Below are 21719 nucleotides of genomic sequence, written 5' to 3'. Positions count from 1 at the left end.
AAATCTGTCTGTATAGTAACATTTTGAGACCAGCATGGTTTATGTGTTTTGCTCTTGAGCATCACATATACAAGGTACCATCTTTGATACACTACAGACAAAATATTTTAAAAAATATTTTGGAAATAAAAGAGGATCTGAATTTTAAGTCTTGATAATGTTACATTTGATCTTGAGCATGAATTCCAGCAAATGCCTTTATGTACATCTTTAGCAAATCCATTTCAAATGTCAACAGGAAGCTAGAAAATTTTATTTTAAATGACAATCTGGATATGTCTGCTTAGAACTGATGCATGCCACAGTTTAAAGACGCTCTCAAATTCTATTTTCTGTTTGATACTGAAGTGAGAACAGGAGATGTAACCTAGTCTTGTTTATTGGAAAATGATCTGGGACTCAGAGGACTTAAGCTTCAGCTTCACTCTCAGGAAAAGGTTAAATGGCTTTTTAAAAAAAAAAAAAAGTGTAAAGGGTCAATGAAATACTACAAAAATAATCAAACTTGGAATTTCTGAAGGTATTTTCTACCTACTTCTTTCATTAAAAATTTATGTGAAGACTGATGTATCTAGAATAATTAAAGACACCAAAATCTTGACAAGGAAAAAGCAGGAGTAAAGAAATGACAGACTGGTACTGCATAGAAATGATACCATGGTTTCTCAGTTCCTGACAAGGGGGAAAGACATTCTGTCCCAGATCTGTATCTTAGGAAATAAAGCATGACAACGACATTACTTGGTGTCTGTTGCCTTCTGAGGTGCTAAAGCAATTGCTGATTCCCCAGTGTCTCTGCAACCACACCTTAAGCACTTAAAGAGCACAGTCAACAACCAGTAAGGCAGGAAAGTCATTTCAGCACATGTGGCAAAGCTTGAGAAAGTACAAACACTGTGCCAACAGCCAAACACAAAAGGGAAAGCATAAGATAAGAAAATCCAAGGTACTATTAACAGAAGCAAATTTATAACCATCTGTTGCTGGCTTGTGAAACTGAACAATTCTTTACAAATTACTGTGATGTCAGTTAAAGGCACACGTACTTTTATCATATCAGGTATCAAGTACAAGGGCTGAAACTTTCCATTGATCATACAGAATAACAGCAAACTGCACTGACAGATAAGGAGTTATAGCTGTATCAAATTAACACAAATAAATCAAATTATTTATTATCTCTAAAAAAGCTTCAGGAATTTCTAGCATGGCACTGGCATGTCTTTATAATTCAGTAACATGAGAGCTCTGAAAAAACATAAACTTTATAGTTTTACAAATTGCAAGAATGATCATGTTATGTTCAGAGCATGTAACATGAAGAATATCTGCAGGGAAGCAAGTTTTCCTCAATCTAAGCAAAAGTTCTTAGAAAGTAACCCAGATAGGGTATTATTCCCCATGTTGGATATTCTGCTTCATTTAGGTAAGCTATTTTATTTCAGTATTTAACAAAATATTATCAGCAGATTTGAAAATGTTACTCTGACAAAATGATCACAAGATAGAACTGGTGATTTTTCTTTGCTAGTTTTGAAGAAAGAGAGCAGCAGCAGCAAATATATTTTTAACGTGATACAAGCTGTAAATTTAAATTCAGGAAAAAACCCAAATCTCTAATAACCTTTAAAAAATAAAGTGTTATTTTACATCACAGAAACTATGTAGAAAAAGAGGAAAACATTCTTTGCACTGCTTCTGCTTTTTTCTAGTAGGGGTTGGAACTTGGCAAAGTAATGTTTGAAATGATAGTTGATTTGAAATAAAAGCGCATAAAACTAATTGCAAACTAAAACAGGCAATCAATTCTTTTATTAATTACCTGTAATTTCTTTCTTTCATACATATTTGTTGCTCACATAGCAGAAGAGCAGCTACATATCACCAAAACTGCTATTCCAAGTACTAATAAACTAACTCAAAAATATTTATGCTTTCTCTTCCCTGCACTGAAAAGTCACTTCATAACCTCTACTCTGTTCATTTATTTTCAACTTAGTTGTTGCACTTTTATGTACTTACTGTTATGCTAGCACAATTAAGAGATTTTATTTACAATGTACACAAACTAGTTTAAAACAGTCCTACTTGAATGATGTTACTTGGTAAGGTCTTAAAAGACCAAATAAACGTGTACTATACACACCACAGGAAATATTTTGGTCATTGTCGATACTTTAAGTTTTTTTCCTATATGCAATTACTGAGTTCTTCACTAATTTAAACAAAAGAGAAATCCATTTATCATGAGAGACTTAAGAGTCTGTTTAACTGAAGATACATTTAGTTATTATTTTCATAAATAAAAACAAACTAGCTCCCATCCTAATTAAGGAAAATAAAAGATTAAGGAATCAACTAAATTGATTTTAAATCTAGCATTAAAGTTTATTACCTTTCATGGAATGCTTCACAAGCAAGAAGAGATTCAAAACTTATAATTTTTGCTGTGGGAGTGATGTAGTATTTATAATTTATGGTTCTTTCTCCTCTAAATAGATCGCAGTGAAATTAAATGACAACTCCTCTTGGGAGCAACCATCTAATCAATACCAAAGGAGTGTACAGACGCTATTGAAAAACTGTCATCATCGTTATAAACACACTTTTGTACTGCCCAAATTTCTAAACATCCATTTGAGGTGAAATTGTGTACATCCACAGCAGGAACAAGGTGGCCTAAAATGCACACCTTAAAAGCAGTCCTTCTTTTTTTCTGAGATTTTGCTCTATATACAGTAAGAAATTTGGTTAATTTTCACAGTTACCTGATACTGTACAGGTAGAATACGCTCATAAGAAGAGGGGAGTCATTAGGATCAGTCCGCAATGTAACCTGCATTTTTAGAAGTCCTGACTAAATATAACTAACTGTCAGTCAGTCATTTAAAAATGATCAAGATCATCTCTAGGAACTGCAGAAAGTGTTAGAAATTTTCAGTTATGAGGAACCTGTGGTTCCTCCTTTTTATGTACCCACCCCGTGTTAGTTCCTGAGAACTAATGACTCCTTTGAGACATGCAAGTTTCTTTAAAAGTCATTTGGAAAATGTCAGTTGTGACAATCCACGTATGACAGGAAGTTCCCCGAAAAATCTGAAGTAGCATTCTTGAACTGGATCGTTTAAGTGCCGAACAGAGCTCTTCGTCCTGAGGGAGCATGCTTACATGGCTACTAGAAGGAGCACTTACTGTCTTTAGGCAGCAACAAATAGGTATGACAAGGGGATTAATGAACCACAATTTCAGAGAGCACAATTTGCACTTTTGTTGGCTTGTCACAATCTCACTCCAATATTGCATTTCAACAGATATGTTACGTGATCACTGTATGTTAATCATAATCACTCGACAGCACAGATGCTAATAATCATAACATAATGATTATAAATTTAGAGTAACTTCAGACATAAGAGTTATGGCCATGTACTTACTGGAGATGCATGTACTTGTGTTATTCTTAACTGGTTTTCCAAATCTTGAACTTTATTTTTCAGTTCTGTGTTTTCAGTTTCTAATTCTTGAATCTACAAAGCAAGTGGTTATTGCAACAGCTATTGGGATATTAATTCATTCCAACAACAGCATCCATTGAAAGTAAGTTTTATCAGAGACCTGGTGATTTAGTACCAATGTTGAACTAGTTATCTAATTACAAAAAATAATTCAATTTTTGTATCTTCCATATTGCAACCTTGCTTTACTCTTTAATGACCTTGCAAGACAGCAAAACATAAAGTACTATTTTGCAGTTATCTGGTCTTTTTTTCTTTTTTTGGCATCTGTTGCAATTCTTAGCAATCAGAGTAAATTATGCAAATTATGCTGTCATAGAGAGCAGATAACACAAATACAGTAGCATGTTCTTTTATCTCTTTAAAAAACATAGTTCAGAACTTACTCTTTTCTGTAAACCTGCAATTTGTTTCCTTGTTTCAACATCTTTTCCACCGGATTCCAGAAATTTCCTGTAAGCTAAGTCAAATGCTTGACCAATTGTTAAAGTTATCTCTTCAGCCTTTACATAAAACATAAGGTTGAAATTAGTATATTAAGAATATTTTATAGGATTACTTTCAGTTCAGATGATCACAAAATACTTTACATCATCTATCCCATTCATCTTCATCCATCACAAACTCAACACCACAAAGCAGCACGGCAAACACTCTTCAGCAAAATACCTTGACAGAAAATGCTATGAAAGCAACTTAAAAAAAAAATACTGCAGATAAAGAAGGGAAACTGAACAGACAGAACACGGTTAGCTAATTTTTAGCATAAACTATGCCTTTAATTTCTGTAAATACACAGTAATTCTTTTCCTGATGATTTCTGAAGCAAATACAGGCTTTTCAATCATCAAATTAAATTAGGTTTGTTTGAATGGATTAATGTTTTCATGTTAATGGATGTTGTGACCCCTATTGCTTTTACATTTGGATTTCCATACTTATTTTTAGAAGTCCTATAAAATCTATCTACACTAAAAAGCGTAGATAAATGTATTTATCTGTGCAAGTATTTCTGATTACAAAAATCCAACCAAACAGAATTTGCATTTATACATGAAAAATGTAATAATTTAGTAGTTCTATGGTTATTTGCATCATATGTTATGATGCATATATACAACTTGGACAGAAAATCTACTTTAAAAATAACAGTGGTAAAAATAGGCATGCAACAAGTAACTACTCCTACATTTACAGAGGCCTAAAACTACATTTGTCTCTTTGAAGGCAACTGAGAGGCTGATGTGGCCCCCACTGAAAATGAGTTTGACACCCTTCTTCTATAAGAATGGGGAATTAACCCCTCTGTCCTTTCACTGTGAAAAAATCCATAGAGCCACCTTTCTTAAAACAAAAACAAACAACAAAAAAACCCCCTCCAAACACCAAAAAACACAAACACACACATACACAAAACCCATACACAACAACAACAAAATTAACTGAATTGGACCAAAAAAGCTGAACTTGGACTGCTGGACTGCTTTAGAGACTAATGGTTTCTGTTAGTAAAAGTATAATGAATCCTGGGAGTAGGCAGTCCTGTCTTCTTGGAAGGATGAAGGCTGTTGAAATGAAAACTGCAACTGAGGTAGGTTCCTTTGAAACCTGAGAGTACTAATGAACAAAGAGCGAAATAGAGGACAAAAGTACAGTAAGTGAAATACCAGGTTAGAGAGAAGAAGAAACAGTGAGCAGGTGTGGAATAAAAGTGGTACTAGTGTTCAGAGACTGCAAGGGCAATTTAAAATCATGGGAATGTGTGAAAAAGAGCGACAGGATAGAAATTTGAAGAGAAATTAACAGATGTGCCTAGCAATTCTGAACAGTACCTATTGAAGGCACTGGAGCAATGCAGGTGAACAGCAGAATAATCAGTAACACTTTGAAGTAACACATAGGACTACATAATTGCATAAAAAGTGAATATGCCTCTATTCCTACCCAAAAAAAAAAAAAAAGTTCCCTTTGTATTTACTTTGTATGATACCTCAGCTACTTCAGAATAAAACAAAAAGCCTTCAGATTATTTTAAAAATGTTAACATCTATTTTTGGTGTTGATTCCAGTGTTTGTATTTGTTAGTCGCTTTCTGCCAGGGTAAGCACACAACCCTGTTTCAGTCAGACACCATTTTCTTTATTTCCTGCCCTAAAGGTTTGGTTTGGGGCTTGGTTTTTTGTGTTTTTGGGGAAGGAGGCAGGACAGGGGTGGTGGGGATTTTTTTGTTGTTGTTGTTTTTTTTCTGCTATTGCACATTTTAGAACAGTTGCCCTGTTCTATCTCAAACACGAGAGAATGTCAGTGGTTGGTGGAATGAATTCTCTGGTAGTGCATCACGGCATGAACAAACTGGAGAGACGTGGCAAAGGGGGTGGGTAGAGAAGGGAGAACCTTGCTTTAAAAAAAAAATAAAGAGGAAGAGAGGCTGAGGCAAACACATCAGCAGAAGAGCCTGTGAGGTTGTCTCAGTCACAGGCTTACAGAAATCTCTGCAAAACATCTGTGCAAACATTTCAAGCTTGGTGGGATGCAGGCTGTTCTGAGAGCGTTGTGGATGCCTGGCCTAGGATATCGAGCTGGGGAGTAAGAACTGCCCCACAAAATCACCTCAGGTTAAAGAAGAAAAAGGCTCTCCTTTAAATTAATGCATCTAAGTTATTGGCATGAAAGATTATACGAAAGTGACCCCAATTAACAGGCAGGCTATTTGCCTTCATTAACCATTCCTGTTTTATTTCAAAGCAGACCAAAGTCCGTAACAGTCACCCAAATTCTTTCAAAGCGTCTCGCATACTTACACACTTTTCGCTGTCAAATACATAGCACAGATGCTTATTTGATTCTGAGTCTTTGCATATGAAAGTAAATATTCTCTTGTCAGTTTTATCATCAGCACAAAATGATATCCTATGGAGCTGACAGTTGTGCTGGACTTCCTGCAAACAAAAATAAAGGTTATTTTCAAGAAATTACTGTACTTGCTTAGTATAAAGACGCACAAAGTAAAACTCTATATTTCCTCATGTACAAAAGAGCAGGCATCTTGCAGCAACATTTTTGAATGCTTCTCACTGTACATGAGAGCATCCAAAAATGTATGTAAATTATAACAGAAGTTAGCAAACTCATCTCCTAACAAATGCTCTCATTTTTACTGAATGTAAGCACGAAGTTTTTATTTGGACAGCATTTATCTGGAAGTGTTTATTTGGACAGTAATTTCTGTGCTAGAAAATTGGTTTTACTGTTGCTTTGAGTCCCTGTGCAATTTAGGAACTGATTATGTAAAATACTTTTTTTTTTTTTTCCAAGTGCACACAATCTTCAGATTTCATTTTCTCACAGTGATTATTAAAATGGTTTTAATGAAATAAGAACTTACTTTTGTATCTTAAATTTAGAAAGGAGAAATAAAATCACTTTGTTATCCAAATACATGGCACAGAAATAAATTAGACAGCTAAATAATTGCTTACTTAAGGTGCAATATAAACAGCTTTTAAACATTCTTAGTTGTATATTTTAGATACCATATTTCACTTTCCATTAAAAAGCATGTTCCAGCTATTTAAAAATGCTCTTCAGCTGAGAGCTTGACAAGACTTTTATATAAACTCTCTCAACTATTTTTTTTTTCTACAAGTCTCTTCTTGGTATTTTATTTTATTTTATTTGGCTTATTACATGGGAAAGCAGTATTTGCTTTAAAAGAAAATACGCAGTTTAGATGTGAAGTATTATCTATTAAAAAAAGAAAGCTTCTGCACAGCACCAGGGTTCCCAGATGGCTATAAGCTCATAAACAAGAGCATGCCTTCTCCGCACACAAACTTCCAGCAAAAAAATGTACCATAAGGACAATCTTTTCCCCTTGCCCAGCTGTGCTCCTTTTCTCAGCCTTTACAGCTTCTTCTGTATATCCTGTTCCTCCCCTGTCCCCAGATCTCCCTCACATTTAATAACAGAATCACAGAACAGTTTAGGTTGGAAGGACCTTCCAAGCTCATCCAGTGCCACCCCTGCCATAAGCAGGGACATCTTCACCCAGACCAGGTTGCTCAGAGCCCCGTCCAGCCTGGCCTGGGATGTCTCCAGGGATGGGGTATCCGCCACCTCTCTGGGCAACCTGGGCCAGGCTCTCACCACCCTCAGGGTAAAAAATTTCTTCCTTATGTCTGGCCTGAATCTCCCCTCCTTTAGTTTAAAACCATCAACCCCTGGTTCTGTCACACCAGGCCCTGCAAAAATGTCTGACCCTGTCTTTCTTACAGGCCCCTTTTAAGTACGGAAAGGCCGCAACAAGCTCTCCCCAGAGCCTTCTCTTCTCCAGGCTGAAGAACCCAAACTCTCTCAGTCTGTCCTCACAGCAGAGCTGTTCCAGCCCTCTGGTCATCTTGGTGGCCTCCTCTGGCCACTCTCCAACAGGTCCGTGTCTTACCTGCACTGATGACCCCAGAGCTGGATGCAGCACTGCAGGGGTGTCTCACCAGAGCAGAGGGGCAGAATCATCTCCCTCAAACCACTGGCTCTTCTTCTGGCTCTTTTAGGTCTAGAGATGCATATAGCTACTTTATATCATTTAAGCACAGAACCGCTTTTCTATAATCCTCCCTTCCTGTGTGCCAAGCATAGAATCAAGTTCTGCTACATAAGCAGGCCTCCCCTTCCTACCACAACGAATAGTCATCATATGAATATAAACCAATATTCCGCTATAACAATATGGAAGTGATTTGTTTCAAAAACACACAGAAAAAATTATTGTAATCAGTGATGATAACACAGAATTTAAGTCATTTCCCAAAGCATCTATAAATTTCGTAAAAAGAAGGAAAACTTGATTCAAATTTACATTTACATGTGGCTTTAAGAAATGAAGTGGGGGAGATAAAAAGACTACTCATAGTTGATGACCATTTGATTTGTAATAACGACATTGCTGAGAGATCACAATATTCCTATTCCCCCAGGAACTTCTGTCCTACAGCTTTCTGTTAATCTCTGCAGGAAAAGTTAGGAAGACTAACATATTTTGACTTTTAAAACTGGTGTTTTAAAATAATTTTTACCCTGTAACATAAGGAAGATGCATAAACTGCAGTGAAAGTTGACAAGAATATTTCTTGCCCCCTCTGCTTATGAACTGTTGAATTGTGGTTATATCAAGAGTATGAAGTGAAAATGGGTTGCAAGTAGATACAACCTTGAACTCAACTACCTTTGCTCAAAAGGCAGAATAACTGTCTGAATGGTAGCAATTACTCCAGAATTAAGCAGCAGTAACAAATGCTTCATTCAAACCCAACATTCAACATACGTATAAAAGATTTAAGAGTATTCAGATGTTAATAACTGATGACTATTGAGTAAATACTTTTTAGTTTGATTATATTTATCTCATTATTTCTCTTTGAAGTCTCTGAGGAGGATTATTTAACACAGTGCTTTCATCTTCCTCAGAATTCAAAAGTTCTGGTGTGAAAGGATTAAAAATATTAAATTCCACATTAGCTACAGTCAGTATTTTGGCATATCATGCACCTTCCCAGGAAGATATCACCCATGTGTTGTAACAAGAAATGGTATTTTAGAAGAATTTTTCATCAAGATAATGGTTTTTATAATAATACTTTTTAAAAATCTAGAACAGTTAAATCAATATTGAATTACTACTTTAGCACCACAAATATATTAGTCTCTTACCTTTGTTTTTGGATCTAGAATTTTTACACCATAGATTGAGATTTGTAATTCAACTTTGGGGGTCTTCTGGCCTTCAGATTTTTTGATATGTCTTGCAAACTGTAAGATGAAAAATAGAACAGCAATCACATTAATGGTAAGTTTTCTTTGTTTTTTTATTACTTCGAATTTCCTCTCAATTCCTTCCAACTGAAGTTGTTTCTCTCCTTCTTCAAAAAAATATTTTAAAATTTTGAAACTTTTATCTGTTTTTTATGCACTTAATCCAAGCTTTCGCGTGAGATTGCTAGAATAGTAGAAACATGAACACTTTCAGACAGTTTGTCACCTGCTTGGTTTTTATGTAGTGAACGTCACTGTGTTTTCCACATCCCACTATTTCTACACTCACTTCTGTACATGTGCACTGTAGGTACCTCCCATATGCTCCTTTGAGGAAATCAGTTCTTTCCAACAGGTTCAATGTGAAAGCACTACAGCTGTAAACACCTAAGAAATAGTCAGTCTCTTCTATCACATTCTCAGAATTTATTTGCTAACGGTTTGCTAGATGATGGTTAGACAACTTTTTGTATTACTGGGTTAGGTAATGTGTCCTATTCAATACATTTCCCATCCTTTTACATCTCCTAGCTGCTAGATCTGTCTAGTCTTTCTCTCATGAACACTGCATATAAAATAAGCAGAGTATGTCAAATTTCTCAACCCCTGAATTTAATTACTGATTTACTTAAGTGACAGTTGAGGGTTTGGATTTTTGTTCTGTCCCTATTCCTATGCCAACTGGTACTTGGGAAATTTTTCCAGGAACTCAACTGTTTTACACAGTATGACTGTCTCCATCTATTTTATTTCATTTTGCTTGTAAGCAGCTCTGCTCATGGCAATTTATTAACTAGTTTCAAGAAGCACCCTAAAGCACATAATTTACCTGTTTTTCCCTTTCTCCCAATTTTATTCCTGATTTTGAAAACACACTTATTGAACATGTTAGGAACATTATTATTAATCTATTAACTTCATGTAACATGACCTGTCCAGACATTTTATTAATGACTAATGTACCACATTAGCTGATAATATCACATGCTTCACAAGTTTGTTTAAAGAGAACAAACAAAAAACCACACAAACATGGACAAACAAAAAAAACCCACCAAAAACACAAACCCAAACAAACCCACCTGAACCACTACACTCTTAAATCTAAATACTCATTTTACATTTCAACAGCTGAGGTTGCTACAGTCATTAGCCAAATATTCTGTGAAGGTTTGTACATGATAATGTACTAGTGAAAACCAGCTAGTCAAAAGTCAAGCAAATCTAAGATAACTTCCTCTTCTGTCTCTCTTCAGTATCATGTATATAGTTCTTGCAATACACGTTTTCCTGTACTCCTGTTTATCTTCAAGTCCGCTTCTCACATATTTAGAATACACTTTTAATACAGTTTAATCACTACCCCAACCCTTTATTTTAATTAAGGTGAGTCATCTTATACACATACTTTCATTAAAAACCAAACCAAACCAACAAAAACCAACCAAAACCCAAAACAACAACAACCAAATCAAACCAAACAAACAAAAAAAACCACCCCCCCCCCACCCCGGTTTAGAGGCATTTGGCCAACAACATTTCTTGATTTTCTAGGGCAATTTAAATTTGCTACAGCGAAAAAAAGATTTCTTTAATAAAAATCACTAATTAACCCCTGCCCCCTAAAAAAAAAATCTTACTTAAATTTCATGCTACCAATTCGACCTGTTTGATTCTTAGGCTTCTGCTAAAAAAATAAAATATAAAAAAAATAAAAATAGACCAATCAATGCTTTATTACCATACATTTTTTTCCAATATGAATATTAAACTTAAATTGTCTTTCAGGTCGTTTTGACACATTTACTCAATACCCCCACTCTGTCAGTTTTCCTTTCTGATTTGTAATTTGACTATGCCCTTTTATTGAATAAACTTCTGACAACATATGTGGTTCCTTTCCATAGTACCAGAGGGCTCTGTGCTTGGCTTGCTTTGCTACGCATTACATGGCTTGACCACAACATCCACAGATCACCTGGAGACTCTGGGCTTTTCAATTTCCAGTGCACTTTTCAGTGCACAAGAACATCCCTGTCCAACAGGTCATCCTGGAGCACACCCCAACTCTGAACAACCATCAAATTGGGTGAACCCTGGCTTTTTGGAAATGCCACGAGTGTTTCTGTGCAGTAATGAAGATGAGGCATAAACAGGATTTGATTTTATTGAGTTGAAGCCATAGTGTAGGTTGAGAAAGATGATTAAATGCATGGTTTTCCAACTATCTTCATCTCAGAGTCCTAAACAACAGCTACAACATGAAAACTTTTAAAAATAAGTAGATCTAAATAACTTGCACAAGTTTTAGAACAGCTGGCCAAGGCTTGCTCCAAGTAGTCAAGAAGTCTCACAACACTGAGGAAGTTCCAGAAGATAATTCTGTGCCAATACTAAAAAAAGGGTAAACAAAATGACCCTGCCATGACTCCACTCTCAAAAGGCATAAATAAGTGGGACAAAATTAATAATGATCAATATGGATTTTACACAAAATGCAGCTTGTCAAAACTGACAACTCATTTGACTGAGTTTTGCACGCCATTATATTTAAGAAGTGAAGCAATACAAAGAAAGTATTAGTTAAGCTAGTTATATTAGTCTCCAGATGCAGTTATAAACAGGAAATTGTCATTGGGAAGATATGTTTCTAATGTATTCCAGCAGGGTTTATTTCTTAAGCATGACATTATTGAACAACGACCAGGAGGCAAACAATTACTGATAAAATGTGCAGGCTGAAAAAGAGAAAAAAATTGGGAGAAAAGTAACTAATAATCTGTAGTGAAATCTAAAATCCTTACAGAGAAAGCTTGCAGAAGATGAAGGCTGATGGAGGGGAAAAGCATAAAGAATACCTTACCAACCAGAACATATTGCCTACATGCAAATAAACCCTCTCTGTTGCAACTCCAAATCTGCAAATCATACATATGGGAACAGACTTACTTTCTTGGGAGACAATCCTGGGAAGATCTAACTAAGTTAGTTTTGATGTTACGGTAAGGCTTTCTGCTAACTGTGGACTCTTCTCATCAGGAAGATTAATGCAATCCTTGGATATTTCAAAAAGATCCTTAAGATGACAACAACGGCTGCATTGCATCAGCTGCCCGTGAGAAACTACTCAAATTGTATGTTTTGAGGTTTTCAAGCACAGAAGGATGTTGACAAAATACAGAAAGCTCACAGGATATTTCCAAAAGTTACCAAAAGACTGCATACCCACCTTTGAACAAACCACATCAAATAAAAAACAAGCTAATGGTGAACGAAAAAAACAAGAACCTCTTCAACACAGACATCCAGAGAGACAAATAAGCTTTTAAACCAAGGGTTTGCTAAGATACAGTGACCGAAAAGTAAAGGTAGATAAATTCAGAAAATCTGGTGTGGTTACTTCCTTCATGCTTTTCCTGCTCACTCCGTGTTCTTGGTAATAACAGATAACACACAGATACTCATCAGTCATTTTTTTGGTATCTGACCTTCGCTAGAAAGTCAAGTTCAGCCACCTCCCAAACCTGTGCAGGATCCGAACAGCAGATCCTAACACTTAGTTGGGTATCAGCCAATTTGCCTTTTTTTCTTCTCTATATTTTTTCTACTCATTCTTTGTACCTACAGAGCACCCTCAGGGATCTCTGAACAAGGGAGACTTGCAAACATTATTTTCTTCTTTCAGCACACATTTGAAACAAAGTAATATTTGTAGCTCACACAGTAACAAGATTATTTAAGAGGGTAAAAATTTGTAGCCTCCCATTGGCATCAAAATGGACAATGATATAAAATTATAATGAATCATAGCATGGCTTGGGAAGAGAAATGATGGGCCAAATTCTTAAGCTCTTAGTTTATACATATATTGTTCTCGGGCAAAACACCCAGATTTGGCCCAATAATAATGCAAGCACTCAGTGGGATGGGTTAGCTTTTATTTACTGCTTGGAAGTAACTTAATATTTTCCTTGAATCTTTTAGGGAAATTAATAAATACAAATAGATCTATTTTCTGTGGTTTAACTTAGTTTTAAAAACTACATACTTGGAGAGTCTTATTAAAATTACATTTGAAATGCTTATGCATCAAGTTTTATCAAACTGAAATCAGAGGATTAATCAGCAAAAATAACATGAGAAAAAAAAAAAGTTTTAAAAAAGCCAGGAGCTTTACTTAAAGAAATAATAGTCCAAATAAATTCTGTCAAAATCAATTTAACTATGCATAACTATGCGCTTTTATTTAATATTTACACCTCGCTGCACAATTCAAGAGTTTATTTTAAAAACCCTCAAAACATCAAAGACAGATGCTTCTGTGACTTGGGAGCTATTCTTCAGCCCAGGGAATAATGATTCAATGTCTTCATTTTTACACAGGTTTCCAGTGAGACATCAGACATTTCACTTCATGTGGACACCTTCAAAGATGTCTGAGGGCAATGTAGATGTCTAAGCTGAGAGACAGCTTCATACCTGGCTTTGAGAAGATTCTTCTCCTCTATTCTTTCATAACAACATTCATTATAAGGAAAGATGCCTGAAGGGAAAATATGCCCCATTTCTTTTGCAGTGACTACATACCACCTTTTTGGTTGTATTATGGTCCAACCATCATGCAGGTTTTATGTGGTTATAATGAAATTATAACCTCTGAAAAATAGCTGCCAAGAAGAGGAAAAGGATGAAAAGACCACAGATACACAAACTTTAATCTCTCGATAATCAGCTGGGTAGGGAAAATGCTGTTGCAGAAATGCATTTGTATGGGATATGTTGTATTTTATTTTCCAAACAAGCACTGGACTGAGAAGAAAGCTATCGATCTGTTAACTGCAGTACAGAAAACAACGCAGCAGTCTTCTTTCCATTTCTCATTCCCTGAAGGTTTTCTTCTTGTTTGGGTTTTTGGGAGGAAAGTTGGTTTGTTGGTTGGTTTCGGACTTTTTTCCTTGCTTTTTTTTCTTTTTTTTTTTTTTTTTTTTTTTTATGGTAGTGGTGGTTGGGGGGGCTCAATTAGTATTTAAAAATATATATATTTTATTTTTGTTTGAGAGGGTAACCAGATATTCCTTCTTCAACTCATCTGATCTGCTTTGCTCTTCAGGCTGTCCCTGGCTGGTCCTAAACCACACATTCTGCTTTCTCCAGTACTTCAAAGAGAAGAGTCATGGCTCTAAGGCTTGACTGGAACCCTCTTTATCCCAATATGAAAAGATTTTCTTTACTCCACCCTCCACTGTCCTTTGGACAACAAATGAAACCCAGCTTTACCACCAAAGTGTGTTCAGAACAACATCCACTGCTGGTCCACAAATGACAGTACCAGAGGAGCATCACCCCTGTGTGGAGGTGTGTAAAGAAGCTCTCTTCACTTTGGGTATCCTTATTCAAGTGCCTTCAAAGTGATTAATTCTATCTACATTATCTCTGGTCAACTTCACTTATGGAAGAAAACAGGAGGAGAAAAGAAAACTGAGTTGGAAGTTCAGTAAGAGAACAGTCTTAAGTTTGGGCCTCATAAAAATGTCCCTCTGAAGGCCGTAAAAGGAACAGCCCAAACTCAGATGTTTACTTCTGTTTTTTCCTGACACCCCTCCATGCTCTTTTTTAACCAGTGCTCTGGTTACGCTGTCCGTTCCCATCTGTTAGGTTGATCCTTCCACCTGGTCTCACCTCTGGCAATCCCACAAGCACTGTGTGAGAAGGATGAAATTAATTCCTACAGACTGATTTTAAAATTATATCCTTCATTAATGAAGAAAAGTAACCATTTCACTTCATAAAATAAAGTGTGATCTGACAACATTTACACATTTGAATAATGTAGGCATGTTCTGATACAACATCTTAGTACCGTCTTCCTTAGTTTTTATTTTTTATTCTAGAAATTAGTCTAGAACAGTGGAAGGAAAAAATTGTTTGTAATAAATTATGAGAACAGCTTATCTCACCTTAGAAATAAAAATATACATTTAAAAATATTAGTGTTCAACTCTGTTCTTTCTCCTGCAGTACAGCTCCAAGAAATTTAAAAACACAAGAGGAAATCCCAACCAGATAAAACCACTGGATAACCCTCTAGAAAAATTAAATATAGATCCTTGAAAAAACTGTGTATTCAAATTGCAACTGACCCAGCAAAATTAGCAAGCGTTTAGAAAATGTGGTAGTAGTATTAAAGATAAAACAAGTACAATGAAGCATCAAGAAATATTTCCTCCAAGTTATTAGTATTTTACTGTAGAACATCAGCTCCACCTGCTGGTACAAGTAAGTTGATGGAGTGGGGTGCTAAAGTTTCGCACAAACCCAGGTTTGGTAAGTGAGGAGTCTTTGTGCTGCATAAGTTAAGAACTTTTGATATACAACTCTTGATTTCTTTAAATCAAATGTCCATTCTGACATAGTTTGAGGACATGATGGCTTAAGAAAAAAGTTTACAGCAACAGTGTTTCACGGTCTATAGATCACTGTAAGCACAACTTCAAAAAGTTATTAATGCAATGCAGACCACTTGTAGAAATAGCTCCAAATAATAAGAAGGAGTAAGATGTTTTTCTGCTAGCTATTAATTTTCATTAAAAAAATACAATTAACAACATTGTATTAAAACCAAATCCATATAATAAATATATATATATAGCATCACAAGCTACACATCTTTTAAAAACTCTCCTACTCTAAAAACACTATATATGTTGTCTTTCAATACATTACTTTTCAAGCTGTTTTCATTGGTTTAAAAATTTTAATTAACATTTTCTAAAAACAAGCTAGTGATGTGTGGTTAATAATAAAATCCAGTTCCTCTAGGCTTCTCTTCAAAGAATTCAGATGCAGAACATAAACCAGTGTTGAAATGAGCATTCAGTTAATTGAGGATTGCTTCAAACATAAAACCTCTTTATTGCTCTCTGAATTCTGCTCCAAGATTTTTCAAGTCTTTCCAAAAGTTGTCTTTAATTACTTTGTGAGTTTTCTAAGAAACTTGAGATTATTAAACATTCCATCCATGTAATATTTGACATCTAAGCTCCAAACTTCCGAGCTTGAAGAAAATACAGGGTCTTTCAATAAAATGGACCCAAATTCAAGTCACAGTCGACTTCAAATTGGGTCCATCTTTTTGAAAAACCCTGTAGTGTAATTCTGGCAGCAACAATTCAGACACATATCTCCAAGGCAGTTTATTTAGGGAACACGTGTAAGAAGTTAGAACAGATATCTACATAAACCAAAGAAACCACAAAAACACAAAACACATAAAAACCCTCCTACTTTTAAATTTTAGTGCTAGGCTGAGAAATGTTTGGTGGGTTTTTTTTGGACCTGCTTTCAGAGCAAATGATTTCAAGGGACCAAATCACACAATCCAACCCATCAAAAGCTTCCAGTGACCAGTGGGGGCCCAGGTTAGCCTGGAGCTCCACCAGTGTGACAGAGATGCAGCAGCTGCTTTACATAGGAGGAATCTGATAAAACACCACTAAAATAGAATCAAGACTTCTTCATAGCAGGATATTATCTTGACAGATTTCTGCACGGAATTACCTTTGCTCAGGGTAATGGAATTTTAATGAACTCTAAACTTCTAACTCAACAGGCTTCAATCCAATACCATCCATAAACTGGACGAGGTGCACACAAAGCCCTACATTTTGTTTCCACTGGTAGCACGCTGTGATGGCTGAAGAAAGGTCCTACTTACACTAGCCTAAACCACTTGAAAACAACAAGGCAATAACATGTCTGGTGAACTGCAGTAGAGTAAATCCTTTTGGCATAAAACATCCTAAGAATTGACTAAGTGAATCTCTAAGGGTAGAGCAAAACAATGGCAAAGAACTTCTGCTTCATTATCTTAACACAATTACTAATCAATCTTATCAGGACGGCTTTTTCAAGGGAAACCTCGGTCTTGAAAGCTGAGCTTTGTGAATAGTGTTTCACGCCTTTTTTCTTCCTTTTTGTATTATGGTAATAACACAAAACCAAATTATTCAATATTGATTCCCAAAATTTTCTCTTCATTTCCAAGGAACTTCTGTTTAAATGAATAACGAAAACCTCAGAAAGTTATGGAAAGCACAATACAGGGCCGAACAATTTTGACATTTTTCTAAACTAATTCTCCAAAAGCTCTTAGCATGAAACAGTGCTATTCCACAGCACTGTGAGTTAGCAGACAAATCAAATGAGCATTCCCTACCACAACTCAGAGCATTCAAAGGGCTTTAAGCATATTAAGCCATCATTAGGATACTTTGTAATCATCTACCAAGCTCCTCAAGCGCCCAAGAATATACAATCAAGAAGAAACTGTAAATGTCCGATTTTCTCAGCCATCTATGTGCATGAGAACATAGATGGTGTTTGTGCACATAGACCTTTCCCAACAAAATATGAAGAAGTGGAGGACAAGGAGTAATGCCTCTTGGCATACATAGGATTTGTTTGTAAACCCCATTCTCTCACTATAGCTCTATTTCCAGATATATCGTCACAGCTGGAGGGCGAATGACATTCATGCCAGCGTCACAGAACTTCTCCAGTCTAACAGTCAGTTTATGTGGATCAGATGCATTGCTGAAGAGCAGCCAGGGACAGTCAGTACCCCCTGAGCCCACTTACGGCATAGTTTGACATTCCTACTCCTTTTCTTTGGCACCACCAGCTTCACCTTAAGCAGGTGGTTACTCTGTGTTGTGCAACAAGAAGCAGCTCACCTAAGTGGGGCTCAGAGGAAACAAGGCACAGCCCAGAGAAATGCAGGACAGGCATTACTGAAGTCACAAGTTTTCTGGTCAAGGAAGAGTTCACTTTCTTAAATTCTCTAGCAACACCTTTGGGCTGCCATCATTAGAGGCATTCAATAGCCATAAAGTGAGGATGGCAGCTAAAACAAATTGTTGCTACCTAAGTTTACATTAATGAAGCCCTAAAGTTTCCAAAGAACAATCATTACACATTGAGGTGTTTAAACTTTATACTACAAACAACGGTATAATCTAGGAGAAAACTAAATATTTGCACAGCAGATGATCTGATAATATGGACATTATTGAGAAGGGACTACACACCAGTGAAGAGATTAACAAAAGCAACTGTTTCTAGAACTCATAAATTTACCTAGAAACACAAAGTGTCTTACCTGTGAAAACAAGTTAAGAATACTTCCATCTGTATTTCTTCAAAAATTCTTTCTTACCTTTAATTTTCTAACAGCATCTCTTACAACTTCTGTGCCTTTGGGCTGCTCCACTTCCGTACTGCCAAGAAACTGGAAAAAATTGTAATTTGTGAGAAATAAGTTATGCATTGAAAGGTCTAATTAACTTAGGTAATCTTAGTTTCCAATTATTTCCAAATAGCATTTTGTAAAGACAATTGTTTCAACAGTTGATAAACAACAAATCTTCACACGGCTTTTTCTCATGAAGAGAATAACAAAATTAAATTCTTACTAGACAAATATAAGAGTTATTAAAAGCAGCTTTTAAAAACCATTTTCTTTATCTTGATCCTATACAAGTCTATAAATTAGAAGTACTTTTTCCACTGGAAAATTGTCGTTTTGGTAAAATAATGAAAAAAAATAGTTTGGACTATGTTACTAAAACTTTCATACAGTGATGCAAAATAAAAATCAGGCCTGATTTTGCTCTCAGAGCTGCTTGGTACAGTCATTTCATGGATTTACAGGAATTAGGCTCCAACTTACACAAAAACAAGGTTCATATTCGAAGAATCTCTACTAGAGATCATATTCTTACCAAGTAAGATGTTAACAAAACCAAATGTACACCTATTAATACACTAAGCATGGTATTTCAAAGTTATCTTACCATTTCTTTATTTGCACACTGAAATGCCTTCACGTTCTTCTGTACAGTTTTGCTCGCCTTCTACTACACTGTTTTGAAAGGTGTGATAATCCTGCCCAAACCACATTTGTGTAATAATTAATTATGAGTTGCCCACCCAGTTTTTACACTTGACGTACAGTTGATTTAATCACGCGATGTACCTGCATATGCCAAAATAATGCTAGCAAAAAAGCATAAACCCCCTTTTTTGTCCAAAGTACACCATTTGCTGTGTAACACGATGCACAGAAGTTTACATAATTTTGAAGTCTTAGCAGTTTCATAAGGAATTTAAATTTGCCAAGCTACAGATGCTTTCAACATCATAGCTCTGAAGTTCTCAATTTTATTAAAACTTCAAAACACGTTTACTGTAGCCAATGTGCTCAAGCTGTACACCTGTGAAGAAACTATGCAGCTCTACCAATAATTAAGTCTCATCAGAAATATGCTACTGACTCTGAAATACGACGTGTCATCCTGAATACAACAGTGTGTAAATCAAAACACCAGCCACATCTGCTGGCAATGCTCTTTACTATTACAGTTTTTCAAACAGGAGACCAAAGTTTTGTAATAACAAAACAGAAATCTCAATTATTGATTTGCTGTCTTTTGTGGAACATCTCCAGTAACTTTAAATAGAGGGTGTGTTTTTCCCTGGAAAATGTGACTATTGCAGAAAATACATAAAGAGAAAGAAAAATGACTTTTGGACATTATGGAGACTACCTGTGATGGAGACAGAAGGGGAAAGGTGACTGAATATGTGAGCAAATGCATGGGGGCGGGGGGGGGGGGGGGAAGAAAGAAAGGTAGCCACAAGCTTAAATGGAAAAGAAAGAAAGTAGATAAGGTCAGATGAGAATCTAGATGCCCCGGGGTCGCTGCCTGGCCTGCAGCCTTTCTCCAGAAGAGCATGGGGCTGCCCTGCATTCCTATTTACTTCCATCTGAGATGGCAAAAGATATCTCAAAAGCAAGAGAGTCATTTCCCCTCCCCATCCTTCTCAGCTATCTTGCTGTGATTCCAAGTCCAAGAAAGATGAAGGTCACTGTATTCAATAAATCTCAGCAGCAGATCATGAACAATAACTTCCATAAATGCTGTTTTCCCAGGGGCTTGTACCTCATGCTAATTCACACTACTGCCTTAGAATGCGTAAGCACCAAATTAAGCTTCTGCCACAGCTGGGTCATCTGTTAAATGTCACTGAATTTTCAAGCCCATAGTAACGTTCCTAAAATCAAAAATTACCATTTCTGATCATGGAGGGGAGGGAGAAGTAGACATGTAATTAGAAAGATAAACTGCTGAAAGCACAGGTTTAAATGACTGACAAAACCTGAAGAAACACATACTAATTGGGTTTGCTCAATAAGTTACAAAATAAACAAACATCCAAGACCAAAAATATATGGAAACATGGTGAGTGCTGTATCCATATTTACAGAACATAATGAAACAGAATTCCATCAGTCATTCGCAGTGTGCTGTCTCCCAGACGAGTATCAGTTTTGACATTAAGCATCACTACTGAAATTTTTATTGCTCTCAGCAGTTTTCAACTGGATGTGGAATTACAGCTTATCCTTTATAAACTATTCAGTGTGGGGAAATATAGTAAGATGCATTTAATCCAGATTCGTGGCTTAAGTGTTAATATCAATCAGAGATTACACCATCATGCCATGGGTTGCACTGCTGGTACCTGATAGTAATATATATTTGTATATCTGTTAACTGCAGTTCTATTTCTTTCATTCAGGCAAACTCAAATTTTAGTTATAACTGCTTACATATTTCATGCCTGACCTTTGTAAACTTTCTTATTTTATTGATTGATTTATTTTTTATTAGAGAGTCATAAAGAAAAAAATAGCAATTAAGAGCAAATGTTCTGAATAAGTGTACTAGACTGATCTATTTTAAGGCAAAATATCAGAATTTCAAAACAAGACAAGTTATTTTCTAATTATAACAACAGAATGACTGTGCAATATAGATTTAACATATAGCTAACATATTAACCGGAGGCTTTTTATTGCTTGCTTTTTCATCTGCTCTGTATCTTTTCTGTGTGATCAGCCCTATAATCATATTTGGTTTAATATTAGGTACCAATTACTATGGCATTACTCATAATAGTTAAGATAAGCAAACACTGATATGTTTGCAAAGCTGAGACCTTAGATGAGGAGCGTCTCTGTGTTTGTTTAATCCTGAACGCAATGGATGCACTGCCACCTCCGGGTAAAGTAAAATAAAGTAAATAACCAACTGATAAAGTAAATAACTAGCGTGTAATTCACCGTCCTCATGAAGTGGGGAGACAGCCGTTTCATTGTGGTCTTTTCAGCGGATTTTCATCACCAAAACTCAAACAAACACAGCAGACAATTATTTGTTATATCAGGAATTCAGTACAGCTGTGGCATGAATAGTATAAGTATTCATGGTAGAAGAGTTTCTGCAACAAAAATTTCAAAGTAAAACGGGTAAATATGAAGCCTCCTTGTTCAAG

At 35.9% G+C, this 21719-nt stretch overlaps 1 protein-coding gene across 4 annotated transcripts in view; it reads right to left on the bottom strand.

Moving 5' to 3' along the window:
* The window catches only part of GULP1 (GULP PTB domain containing engulfment adaptor 1), a 146421-nt gene that overhangs the window by 24129 nt on the left and 100573 nt on the right, over positions 1-21719 (bottom strand). For all 4 annotated transcript variants that reach the window (XM_065840811.2, XM_071811168.1, XM_065840814.2 and 1 more), the window contains 5 exons: positions 18538-18609; positions 9222-9320; positions 6317-6454; positions 3902-4018; positions 3435-3527 (listed from right to left, as the gene is read on the bottom strand). In XM_065840811.2, the coding sequence (XP_065696883.1) occupies positions 3435-3527; positions 3902-4018; positions 6317-6454; positions 9222-9320; positions 18538-18609 (519 nt within the window). The remainder of the gene's footprint in view (positions 1-3434; positions 3528-3901; positions 4019-6316; positions 6455-9221; positions 9321-18537; positions 18610-21719) is intronic.

The sequence above is a fragment of the Patagioenas fasciata genome, chromosome 7 (genome assembly GCF_037038585.1).
Source record: "Patagioenas fasciata isolate bPatFas1 chromosome 7, bPatFas1.hap1, whole genome shotgun sequence".
Taxonomy (NCBI): domain Eukaryota; kingdom Metazoa; phylum Chordata; class Aves; order Columbiformes; family Columbidae; genus Patagioenas; species Patagioenas fasciata.
The sequence above is the reverse complement of the archived record's forward strand: the minus strand, read 5'-3'. Positions and strand labels throughout refer to the sequence as shown.